This window comes from Triticum urartu, chromosome 2 (genome assembly GCF_003073215.2).
Source record: "Triticum urartu cultivar G1812 chromosome 2, Tu2.1, whole genome shotgun sequence".
Taxonomy (NCBI): Eukaryota; Viridiplantae; Streptophyta; class Magnoliopsida; order Poales; family Poaceae; genus Triticum; species Triticum urartu.
Window position 1 is genome coordinate 20141648 of NC_053023.1, and position 13491 is coordinate 20155138.

At 42.7% G+C, this 13491-nt stretch overlaps 1 protein-coding gene across 1 annotated transcript; it reads left to right on the forward strand.

Annotated features, from left to right (window-relative positions):
• Positions 1-5272: 5272 nt before the first annotated feature.
• Positions 5273-6255, forward strand: LOC125534784 (DEAD-box ATP-dependent RNA helicase 15-like). The gene is made up of 4 exons (XM_048697890.1): positions 5273-5406; positions 5763-5907; positions 5985-6068; positions 6127-6255. The coding sequence occupies exons 1-4, from the start codon at positions 5273-5275 to the stop codon at positions 6196-6198; spliced, it is 435 nt and encodes a 144-aa protein (XP_048553847.1). The 3' UTR covers positions 6199-6255.
• The last annotated feature ends 7236 nt before the right edge of the window (positions 6256-13491 follow it).

A 13491-nucleotide genomic window follows, 5' to 3' on the forward strand; every position in this document is an offset into this window, starting at 1 on the left:
TACGTTGTGTCATCGCTTCCGCAGTCGGTCTGCGTGGGTACGTAGACATCACTCTCCCCTCTCGTTGCTATGAATCACATGATCTTGCGTGTGCGTAGGAATTTTTTTGAAATTACTACGTTCCCCAACATTCATATAGAGTCATATCTTGTTCTAAGTATCGTGTTGTAATTCTTGAGTTGTAAGTAAATAGAAGTGTGATGATCATAATTTTCTAGAGCATTGTCCCAAGTGAGGAATAAAAAAAGAGAAAGGCCATAAAAAAGAAGAGAAGGCCCAAAAAAAGAGATAAAGGCCATAAAGAAGGGACAAGTCCCAAATAAAAAAATAAAAAAATAAAAAAATGAGCGAAAAAGAGAGAAGGGACAATGCTACTATCCTTTGCCACACTTGTGCTTCAAAGTAGCACCATAATCCTCATGAGAGAGAGTGTCTTGTTTTGTCACTTTCATATTCTAGTGGGAATTTTTCATTATAGAACTTGGCTTGTATATTCCAACAATGGGCCTCCTCAAGTGCCCTAGGTCTTCGTGAGCAAGCAAGTTGGATGCAAACCCACTTAGTTTATTTTGTTGAGATTTCATACATTTATAGCTCTAGTGCATCCGTTGCATGGCAATCCCTACTCCTTGCATTAACATCAAATGGTGGGCATCTCCATAGCCCATTGATTAGCCTCGTTGATGTAAGACCTTCTCCTTTTTTGTCTTCTTCACATAACCCCCATCATCATATTCTATTCCACCCATAGTGCTATATCCATGGCTCACGCTCATATATTGCATGAAAGTTTATAGGTTTGAGATTACTAAAGTATGAAACAATTGCTTGTCTTGTCATCGGGGTTGTGCATGATGAGAGCATTCTTGTGTGACGAAAATGGAGCATGACTGAACTATATGATTTTGTAGGGATGAACTTTCTTTGGCCATGTTATTTTGAGAGAACATAATTGCTTAGTTAGTATGCTTGAAGTATTATTATTATTTATGTCAATATGAACTTTTGTCTTGAATCTTATGGATCTGAATATTCATGCCACAATTAAGAAGAATTACATTGAAATTATGCGAAGTAGCACTCCGCATCAAAAATTCTGTTTTTATCATTTACCTACTCGAGGACGAGCAGGAATTAAGCTTGGGGATGCTTGATACGTCTCCCACGTATCTATAATTTTTGATTGCTCCATGCTATATTATCTACTGTTCTGGTAAATATTGGGCTTTATTATCCAGTTTTATATTTTTTTTGGGACTAACCAACTAACCGGAGGCCCAGCCCAGAATTGCTGTTTTTTGCCTATTTCAGTGTTTCGAAGAAAAGGAATATCAAACGGAGTCGAAACGGAATGAAACCAATTGGAGAAGTTATTTTTGGAAGGAAAGCTACCGGAAAAACTTGGAGTGCACGTCAGGAAAGGAACGAGGGAGCCACGAGGCAGGGGGGCATGCCCACCCCCTAGGGCGCGCCCTCCACCCTGGTGGGCCCCTCGTAGCTCCCCTGACGTATCTCGTTCACCCATATATACCCACATACCCTAAAACGATCTGAGAGCACAATAGATCGGGAGTTCCGCCGCCAGAAGCCTCCGTAGCCACCGAAAACCAATCTAGACCCGTTCTGGCACCCTGCCGGAGGGGGCAATCCCTCTTTGGTCACCATCTTCATCATCCCGGTGCTCTCCATGACGAGGAGGGAGTAGTTCTCCCTTGGAGTTGAGGGTATGTACCAGTAGCTATGTGTTTGATCTCTCTCTCTCCTCGTGTTCTTGAGGTGGTACGATCTTGATGTATCGCGAGCTTTGCTATTATAGTTGGATCCTATGATATTTCTTCTCCCCCTCTACTCTCTTGTAATGGATTGAGTTTTCCCTTTGAAGTTATCTTATCGGATTGAGTCTTCAAACATTTGAGAACTCTTGATGTATGTCTTGCCGTGCGTATCTGTGGTGACAATGGGATACCACGTGATTCACTTGATGTATGTTTTGGTGATCAACTTGCGGGTTCCGCCCATGAACCTATGCATAGGGGTTGGCACACGTTTTCGTCGTGATTCTCCGGTAGAAACTTTGGGGCACTCTTTGAGGTTCTATGTGTTGGTTGAAAAAATGAATCTGAGATTGTGTGATGCATATCGTATAATCATACCCATGGATACTTGAGGTGACATTGCAGTATCTAGGTGACATTAGGGTTTTGATTGATTTGTGTCTTAAGGTGTTATTCTAGTACGAACTCTAGGGCTTTTTGTGACACCTATAGGAATAGCCCAACGGATTGATTGGAAAGAATAACTTTGAGATGGTTTCGTACCCTACCATAATCTCTTTGTTCGTTCTCCGCTATTAGTGACTTTGGAGTGACTCTTTGTTGCATGTTGAGGGATAGTTATGTGATCCAATTATGTTATTATTGTTGAGAGGACTTGCACTAGTGAAAGTATGAACCCTAGGCCTTGTTTCCTAGCATTGCAATACCGTTTGTGCTCACTTTTATCATTAGTTACCTTGCTGTTTTTATATTTTCAGATTACAAATACCTTTATCTACCATCCATATACCACTTGTATCACCATCTTTTCGCCGAACTAGTGCACCTATACAATTTACCATTGTATTGGGTGTGTTGGGGACACAAGAGACTCTTTGTTATTCGGTTGTAGGGTTGCTTGAGAGAGACCATGTTCATCCTACGCCTCCTACGGATTGATAAACTTTAGGTCATCCACTTGAGGGAAAATTGCTACTGTCCTACAAACCTCTGCACTTAGAGGCCCAACAACGTCTACAAGAAGAAGGTTGTGTAGTAGACATCACAATTCGTCGAGAAAGTCACGTGCTGCTCTTCTCTGATGAACTGTTTTATTTCTGTGCAGGTTGGGGAGCAGGATCTGGCGCTGGGGTTCAAGGTCAACGCCAAGGGCACTACTGCTGCACGCCTTCTTCAGCGTCTTCTCCTGGCACAACGAGACCATCAACATCTGGACGCACCTGCTCGGCTTCTTTTTGTTCTCGGGAATTTTTAGAGTAGCATTTCTCATGACTCCGTAAGTAACTGTTCTTTCTGTTCACCTTTGACAAACATCTCATTCTGGTGTGCTCCCTTGTGGATCGGTAGGAAGCTGCTACACATTTTTTGGGGTCTGAATACGATACAAGTATGTTAAAATTCCCCTATTGAGGTTCGTTGATTCTCGTACAGTGAAACTTGCCTTACTAGGTGGTTAGGTGTGATTAATTAGCACCATTTGTAGCACTCAGGAAGTTATATCTCCAGTTACAAACTTTCATTTGCTCATGAAATTCAGTTACCATCCGTCTATGCAAATCTACACAAGAAAGGCATAAACCTTACGTATCTTTGCAAGCATTTACCTGTAAGATGTTGCTTATATCTGGATTTACTTATGTGTGTTGAATTAGTAAGGTGGTATGCCATGAGGACTCAGGCTTGGTCAACATTCCGGCAGGTTTAGGTATCTCATAAGACATGCTACTCTAAAAATAACCTACATTCCTACAGGCTTATGCCATTTTTCTTTCCTGAAATACCTTTTCACTTTCCTGTGATAATAATTAATAGCAACAAAATAGTTGTTATAATAGAGCCCTTGCAGTAGTAAAAACTGGCATGTAGGTTATTTTTATGAGATTTTGCACTGAAAAGTTGGCACTGTGTCCTACCCTCATAAGTGTCTTCGATTAATATGAGGTGAGCATGAAATGTTCTGTAAGATGTGAATTCCTGCTGTCTGGCAGGCAGATCCACATGTCTTGGAGATTCAATTCAATTGCTTCAGTACTACTAGAGTGCTACTAGCTACTGTTGCCTTGGTTGTCTGCTATCTACGGGTAGATGATTCGGACTTAATTTCGGTGCTGTGTAGGTCATGTGGTTCCGGTTGCTTTTACTTGACCAACCTTGCTTCCTACCTAATCTGCAACTTTTACAGTGCCATGAGAAGAAATATACACATGTTCCTTTCAACCACGACAAACTTCATTTTTTTATACTGTGTAATGCTGAGTTTCCTTGTGAATTCTGTGTCCTGATCTGGTTTGGGTTGGTCGAATCGCAGATTGGCAAGGCCGATGGTGAGAAGTGGAAGTACCTGAGTGATGTTGTTCCGTGGAATATGCCCAGCCACGTGGAAGCAACAACTCTATTTCAAGGCCTCCCTCTACATCTCCCTGTTTCGATTTCATAGGCTTAGTCCCTGATTTCTGCTGCTCCAAAACTAAATTTCATTGTTTGCCAATTAAGTTGCTTGATTGATGCCCCAAAAATTCAGTGCAATTTTTTTACCAATTGGTTTGTTGGATTTCTCCCAAGTTAACTGTAGTTGTTACAAAATAGATGGCTGTTGTCGAATTGGTTCAGTAGAACAAAGGTAGATGTCTGACATGTGTTGTTTGCTGATAATTAACAAAGTTGGGGCGTTGTATTGAGGTTAACCTGCGAAGAATACTTGCTTATGATCCGAGTGGACTTCTTTGATATGTCCAACTGAACTACATATGTCAATTATATGTTGTTGTATTATGCTTATGCTACCTGTATCACCAATGTTTTCTCACTCTGGTACCTCTGTGTTTCTTTACAGTCTTGCCTAACCTTTTACTGACATGTACTCTTTGCTCACAATTAGGTAATATAAGTTAGGCTGCCATGTTAAGGCTAACCTGAGAAACACTTGCTTATGAGAACCAACTGGACTTCTTAGATATATTCAAGTGAAGATGTACTATTACTACTGCAGTAAATTTTGTCTATGTGAGATTAGAATCTGAGTGCCATCATTCATATTATGGTATCCTATTCTCTATGATAACTGTTGACTTGCAAGATGAATGCATTCTTCTATCCAGCTTTAGTTGTCTTTCATTGTTTTGTACTAGCATTCAGCCCCTCACCCAACCCGCTCATGATGCACGGCAGCAACAACGGGATTATCTAATAAAATTTCTGCTATATATATATGCATGAAACTGAGATTGCTAGCATCATTTACACAAGATACACCTTTTGAATTGAATTGATGGGTTCAGTTTCGTATATTCTTCACCCAGCCTTCTATCATGCTTGTAACTAGTGCTCTGCTCATGTTGTAAGACATGATTTTCACTTCCTGCCATCACGATTACAAGATTTTTCTTTGCACGGCAGTAGCACCAGTACCTTGCTGCTGTTGGGAACGGAAGGGAGCTGTTCCATGCACTGAATCCAGGGAGAAAATCACCTTCGGCATGTAAGCCATCACCTTGTGCATGCTCGTGGCGCTGCTGCTCGGCCTCAACATGTACCGGAGTGCCATTACCGCTGCCCTCACGCTCATCTTCCTTGACATCAAGGACGCTCGCCTCTGCCTCGAGAAGGTAATTATCTATCTATCCGTCTGCCCGTCTGTAGTTAACTAAGCTGTGCCCATGGACAGGGGTGTGTGGAAGTTAGCCAACCATGTGCCAAAACCATGACTAGGTTTTTAGATGTTATGTGTTTCAACTCTAGTCTACCCCGACTTGTTTGGGACTATAAGGCTTTGCTGTTGTATTAGTATAAGCAACTAATTATAAAGACTAGTCAATCAGTCTACAACACGGCTTTGAGTACTAGCTAGGTGATTAATTACAGACTAGCCTTTGAGTTGGAATCCAGCAGCTATCATGACTTGTAATCGTTGGGAGCATTTGCGTTTTCCTTTATTTTTCAGTTTTAGTATTTGTTGCTGAGTTTTATCTAATATTGGTTCTTGGATAGGCTGACCCAGTATAAGAACTTCAAGGAAGGGCACAAGAGGATCCTTGTGGCTACGCATTTGGTTGGCAGAGGGATTGATATTGAGCGTGTAAATATTGTCATAAACTATGACATGCTTGATTCTGCTGATACATACTTGCACAGGGTAATTTTAACTTTGCCCTACGGATTGTGATTGGGTGTTCTTATCTCTGGCTAACATAACATGGTCCACCTCCAAAGGTTGGAAGGGCTGAGCGTTTTGGAACCAAAGGGCTTGCAATAACATTTGTTGCTTCTGCCTCTGACTCTGACGTCCTCAATCGGGTTTGTATAATGAGTGTAGTGCAGCCTAACTGAAATTTCATACATATTTTATTTGAAGGCGCAAGAAAGGTTTGAGGTTGACATTAAGGAGCTGCCTGAGCAGATCGACACTTCAACATACAGTAAGTAGTCTTGTTGTCTAGATCAAGTGGTGCATTGGTGTGTCTTGATACCTAGATAGTGTTGTTTCTTGTATCTACTATTACTTGTTACTACCATGGTGCTGATGCAATATGATATGTGCCATAATTCTAAGTTTTGGTCTCTCTTAAGAGACACTTCTAACTTTTCTGACTCAAAGTTGTTAACTTGGTATGCATGAGTTTTACTACTGCTAACACAGAGAGTATTTACTACTGCTGATATAGAGATTTTGTACGCACTGCTACCTGATGAGTGCTTTCTTTGTAATATTTCACCTTCGTATGCATAGGTTTATTCGGTTTGAACTCTGCATGACATGAAATAGATATTTACATTGTTTTTCTCAACTTGTTTTCACTGTCACTTAACACATACTTAGCATGTACTTGAAGTTGTGGGTTACTGATGGTGATTTTGTTCTACTTGGATGCATTGGTACCCCCATCATCGAGTGAACGGATGCAACAATGGCAAGAAGCTCACGGATGTGTGCATCTAAAGCACACCATGGACATCATCCAACTCCTCGCAGTGGCAACAAGAGCTCCATGCTGAAGAACATACCACTTGTAGAGATTGTAAAGTATTGTATCTAGTTATTGAACTTGTGGAGCTTGTATGTTAGAGCTTATTACATGTTATTTGTACAACAGGAGCTCTGTATTGAATTTGGTTGATAATATTTGAATTATTTCATGTGTTTTCTGCCAATTTAAATACTAGGTATTTATTTACGTCAAATTAAAAAAAATGAAGAATATGGCCCTGACAGCTAGGACCTAGTACCAGAATCTGAAAATGGGGACCCACCTAACTAGTGAACCCATTTTATAAAAAAAGAAAACTGAAGCGGTTGAGACAAATAGCCCACGGCCCAAAAATAGAAAGGCTGCATTGTTGGGCTTAGCCCATGAAGCTAACCAGAATTAACAAGGAAAAAAAATAAATGGGCTGAATTAATGGGCTCGGCCCATATAGACACCTAATTGGACCAGGCTGAATCTTATCAACGACCTTTTCAGTTGGTCGCAATTTTGCCACGTCGGACCCGACGTGGCCTGGGCAGAGAGCTAGCGACCAAAACAGAAGGTCATAGAATCAATGACCTTTTGTTTTGGTCATGGAATTCCACGACCTTCTCACAAAGAAGGTCGTTAATTTCAGTTTACGGCTGCCAGCTTTTGACCTTCTATTTTTGGTCACAAAAAGGTCGCAAATGAAAAACTATGAGCTTTCAGTGGCCAATAGTGAGGGTCACAAGTTAGACATGTTTCTTGTAGTGCCGCCGGAGGGGGTATCCATCACGGAGGGCTTCTAGATCAACACCATAGCCCTCCGATGAAGTGTGAGTAGTTCACCTCAGACCTACGGGTCCATAGTTATTAGCTAGATGGCTTCTTCTCTCTTTTTGGATTTCAATACAATGTTCTCCCCCTCTCTTATGGAGAACTATTCGATGTAATCTTCTTTTCGCGGTGTGTTTGTTGAGACCGATGAATTGTGGGTTTATGATCAAGTCTATCTATGAACAATATTTGAATCTCTCTGAATTCTTTTATGTATGATTGGTTATCTTTGCAAGTCTCTTCGAATTATCAGTTTGGTTTGCCCTACTAGATTGATCTTTCTTGCAATGGGAGAAGTGCTTAGCTTTGGGTTCAATCTTGCGGTGTCCTTTCCCAGTGACAGTAGGGGCAGCAAGGCACGTATTGTATTGTTGCCATCGACGATAATAAGATGGGGTTTTCATCATATTGCATGAGTTTATCCCTCTACATCATGTCATCTTGCTTAAGGCGTTACTCTGTTTTCATGAACTTCATACTCTAGATGCATGCTGGATAGCGGTCGATAAGTGGAGTAGTAGTAGTAGTAGATGCACGCAGGTGTCAGTGTACTTGTCTCGGACGTGATGCCTATATACATGACCATACCTAGATATTCTCATAACTATGCTCAATTCTGTCAATTGCTCAACAGTAATTTGTTCACCCACCGTAGAATACCTATGCTCTTGAGAGAAGCCACTAGTGAAACCTATGGCCCCGGGTCTATCTTCATCATATTAATCTTCCAATACTTAGTTATTTCCTTTGCTTTTACTTTGCTTTTATTTTACTTTGCATCTTTATCATAAAAATACCAAAAATATTATCTTATCATATCTATTAGATCTCACTCTCGTAAGTGGCCGTGTAGGGATTGACAACCCCTTATCGCGTTGGTTGCGAGGATTTATTTGTTTTGTGCAGGTACGGGGGACTCACGTGTAGCCTCTTACTGGATTGATAACTTGGTTCTCAAAAACTGAGGGAAATTCATCCCTTCCTCTTTGGGGAAAACCAACGCAGTGCTCAAGAGTTAGCAGGCAGCGGCGGTGGGGGACGTGGGTCGCCGAGATTACAGATCAAGAGACCCACACCCGCCGGTGGCTCGGTAGCTTCCACACGGCCGAGCTCGCGACCATGGAGTACGACCGCTGGCAGGTCCGCTACCACGGCGCGGCGGCTAGGCTCAATTTCCCCTTCGGCACACGTCTGGTCCACCTCGTTCCGTCGGAGCCAGGGGTGGTGAGCTCGGCTATGGCGCGGGAGGACCGCGATGCATGTGAGCGTCTCGAGGACGAGGCCTACATGCAAGAGCTCCGCCGGCAGCACCCGGAGCATGTGGAGGCGGAGCGGGCGATCTTTGCTGACATGGAGGGCGGCGAGGTTATCGCGCTCTCCTCCGATGACGAGGTCGAAGGCGTCGAGGACGGCGGCGCGGAGGGCGGCGAGGTTATCGCCCGTTCCTCTGATGATGAGGTCGAAGGCGGCGGTGACGGCGGTGCGGAGGCCATCGAGGTGGGCCCCCAGGACGAGGAGATCGATGTCGACGAGTGAAGGAGTGCCTTCCCAATGACCCCAACGACGGTACTGACCCGGACCCGGCTCACGGCACACCGTACATGACGAGGAAGGATTGGATCGACCTCTACTTCGACCGATAGTAGTTTAGCTTAGTTTAAATTTATGTTTTATGTTCGTTTATGCAAAACTATCTATGTTTATGTTTCAATGCATGCTACTTTTGGTTGAACCTGATTTGAACTTGATCAAATTGAAGTTTACAACCTTAAGTTTAGGGGATCGACTAGAAAAGGCCAAAAATTACTGGAGTATATATATATTTCCAGTAAGCGTTTTAGTCCTTTAACTGTTTCAGGATCGCCTAGAGATGTCCTTATGACTTGTTTATTTCATTTCTTCATGTGATGCTCTATATGTGCAACTATTTGTTGTCCAGTTCAATTTCACCAATAACAGTTTCAGCAATACCACTATGAATTACGATATTTGATTGTTGTTAAGGATATTGCAGTTAACTTGCCTTTTCATTTTTCAATTGTTGTTTAGCAACATGCATTGTACTGAATGACTAAATATGCAATCCCAGGCTACATAGCAACAAGGAAGAGTGTTACCTTAATATTCTTATGATGTGTAGATATACATGTAATAAAATCTTATATAATGGGATGGATGGAATGTTGTACTACCTCATTTTTCAATTGTTGTTTAGCTTCTAATATTAACTTGGTGCTTTTAGGTACATATATCATTGCCAAAGATCCACACTTTGACCCTTTCTGCGCATGGGGCAATGAGATATTCATGGACCAACATCAAGTGGGGAAACTGATAAAGATTGTTACTAAAATGGGTCAAAAGATGTCAATCGAACTATTTGTTTACACTTTATGCAAGACAACAGTGAACTGCAGGATGGTAAGTAAGAACCATGTAGCCTTCTTTTTACTGCCCGTAATGAGTTGTGTTAGATGACAATATCTGAATCTTTTTTCTTTTGCAGTGGATCCTGAAGCAGTTTACTCAAGATTACCTCTCAAACTACATGATTGGCGGCCGACCATCACAAGGGGTTGGACTAGAGTCATGCATGCCTTCTGCATCCAGGAGAGCACAATAGGGCTATTCTGCTTCACCTTGTTCAGCAACTGGAATGTCTGTCGCCTCTTTCTTTACCATCTGTAATAGTACAAGTATAGAACCCTGGTACATCATTCTTTATTTGGTGCTTCTGTAATTTTTAAACATATGTACCTATGAATCGAATAATGCATTGGTTGTTTGAACCTGATGGATATGAATAAAGCTATAGCCTACTTTCAAGTTTAAATTAGGTGCAATTTTAAATAGCAGCAACTAAATTAGGGCAAAATTACGTTGTGCAGGCCATTACGGCACACACGTTTGGTAAAACACAAACGTTTGCGATATACACCATAATCCGAGACGGTTCACAGAGAGGAAACGTGTGCAAGCACGCACACAGTTGCCATTCGCAAAGCGTGTGTGATGTCAGACACTATCACATACGGTGGGGGATCTAAATGTGTGTGATTGTCTACCTATCGTACTTGGTTTATAATCATGAACTATTTGTGATGTGCCAGGCATCGTAAATCTCCCGTTCCTGGAATCTGCGTGGAAAGATCCCGTGCCTAGAATCTGCCTGGTTTTAGGCAGAACCACAAAACTCTGACTGCGATGGCAATGCAAGCACAAACGAGTAGCAAGGATGAAGCGTTTGGGATATTCGAGATATGGTAAACGGTTATATAGGGACAACTGTATGCATCAAGGCTCCCTATCCCCGATAGTTTTTGGGTCGTGTGGGAAGGACCCCCCCCCCCTATCGCCCACACTCACTTGGCGACTGTTCCAAATGCCATCGTGGAAAGGGGTAAAAACCCGTTTGTTTAGGACCGACGCGCACCAGTGTTTGGGTTTAATCTTGTGATGTCCTCATCCAGTGACAAAGTATGGGTAGCGAGGCACGTATTGTGTTGTTGCCATCAAGGGCAAAAAGATGGGGTTTTCATCATATTGCTTGAGTTTATCTCTCTACATCATGTCATCTTACTTAAGCCATTACTCCGTTCTTTTGAACTTAATACTCTAGATGCATGCTGGATAGCGGTCAATGTGTGGAGTAATAGTAGTAGATGCAGGCAGGAGTCGGTGTACTTGACACGGAAGTGATGCCTATATTCATAATCATTGCCTTGGATATCGTCATATCTTTGCGCTTTTCTATCAATTGCTGGACAGTAATTTCTTCACCCACCATATTATTTTTTTCAAGAGAGAAGCCTCTAGTGAAACCTATGGCTGCCGGGTCTATTTTCCATCATACATTTTCAGATCTATAAACCAAAAAACACAAAAATACCCTGCTGCAATTTATTTGTTTTTTACTTTGTTTTACGTTTTAGTAATATTTTATACCTATCTCCATCAGATCTCATCTTTGCAAGTGACCGTGAAGGGATTGACAACCCCTTTATCGCGTTGGGCGCAAGAGTTTGATTGTTTGTGCGGGTGCATAGATTGGAGACTTGTGTGTACCTCCTACTAGATTGATACCTTGGTTCTCAAACTGTGGGAAATACTTATCTCTACTTTGCCGCATCACCCTTTCCTCTTCAAGGGAAAAACGAACACAAGCTCAAGAAGCAGCAAGGAGCAAACCGCGGCTTTCGCAACCGATGCCCAAGCAGTCGAGGAGGCATCTAAGACCCTCTTCGACTTAAAGAAACAAGGCTCATCAAAGCGTACCCGAGGAGTTTCGTTAGTCTCACAGTGACCCGATCGTACCCACAAATAGGAGTACACGCTCGATGGCCCTGTGCTTAGTGGAAGATTATGTACCTCAGGTACACAACTTCTTGGGGTGAAAGTCATGGTTCCCCTTGTGGGGGGGGCGGCGTTCCGACGTCGTTCCCTCCCTGGTGCTTTTCTGCTTGCTAAGGCAATGTGGAGGCGACTTGTTCGATGTTCTTCATCTTCTCCGCGTGGTCTTTGTCTTTTGGTGGTGCTCTTCAGCTTGTGTGTGGATGTGTGGTTTCCCAGGTGGTGGTGAGGTCAAGGGAACCCAGCAGAGATGGTGATCTTCTCCCTCATGCCCGAGCTGCTAGTCAACATTGTCCTTTCGGCTCTAAGGGTGAGCCCTCTGCCTTCCGATGGTTTAGAGCCCTTCAACCAGTGCGAGTGGGCACTGGTCTTCTTCGTAGGTAGAAGTGACTGGCCTGTCTATCTTGGGATGTTCTGTGGGACTAGGCGAGGAGGTGTTGGCAGTCGATGTTGCTTTCTTGCTGCCTCTCACCCTACTACTGGTGTGGCTGCTGCTCTTGACATTTAACCTTCGTGATTGTGGCTAGGCTCCTATTACTATCTTGCGTTGTATCACCGCTAGGTTGTAAGCTACTATAGCTCTCTGTATCTTTGTCGTTTCTTGTTTCTTTACTTTGTATATGCTTCATTGTAATCCTAGCTGATTGATGCTTCGTGAATTCAAAGTCGAGTTAGGTTCGAGCCTTTTCTTGGGTTGGGCTGACACCTTTTCTCTAAAAAGTGGCAGGACTGGGAAACAACAACACTGGTGTGTTCTTCCCTTTCGAGATGTCTTTTTTTGGAGAATCAATATGGCAGTTCTTGTGTTGTCAAGGTGATGATGGATGTTGCTGCTTGAAGTAAACCACCTTGGTCCTTTTTCTCTTTTTACAATTTTATTGCATGTACTTTTCATCCTGGCCCAACCTTTTCTTCGGGCCTCGTCTCCTTACGGAAGTTTGGCAAGATTTAGAGGGCTATAAAAGATGAAGGAAGCATTAATATATGTACATACAAAACAATTAGTGCGTCTAGTCAGCATAGGCTTAATTAATATATATATACCTCGCCGGACTTTGCAATAGTTAAGGCTCCAACATCGGCGGAGCCGTCATATCCTCCCTCCTCCATTTGATAACCGGAGTCGTCAGGATCTCCTCCCTGCTCCATTCGATCACTGGAGTCACCGTCCTCCCTTTCCTCACCACCGGTGTCGTTGAGAAACGACAAGGTGATATCACCTCCGTCGCGGATTATATCCCCCAACAGCTCTTAGACCTAGCTAATCACAACAATGAATCATATGCATATATGAGCAATGGATTAGTCTCACACATCAAGCAAAGTTATCGAGGGGTATACTTTCGAGAGAGCATACTATGCGGACCGCCTCTCTCATGCATGTCCGACGTCCTCCCTCATGTCAAAGTTATCGGGGTTGTACTTACGGGATAGGACACTTTGGAAAAAAACGTTCTTCAGTTTGAATTCCCGAGAGAGTTACGAACAATCGCTATGCAGGAGATTCAACTATGCTGCCTACCGAATAAACAAAGTCCCTTCAGTTCACTGAGGTCAGACCGGTGAATTAGACGTCAATAGTA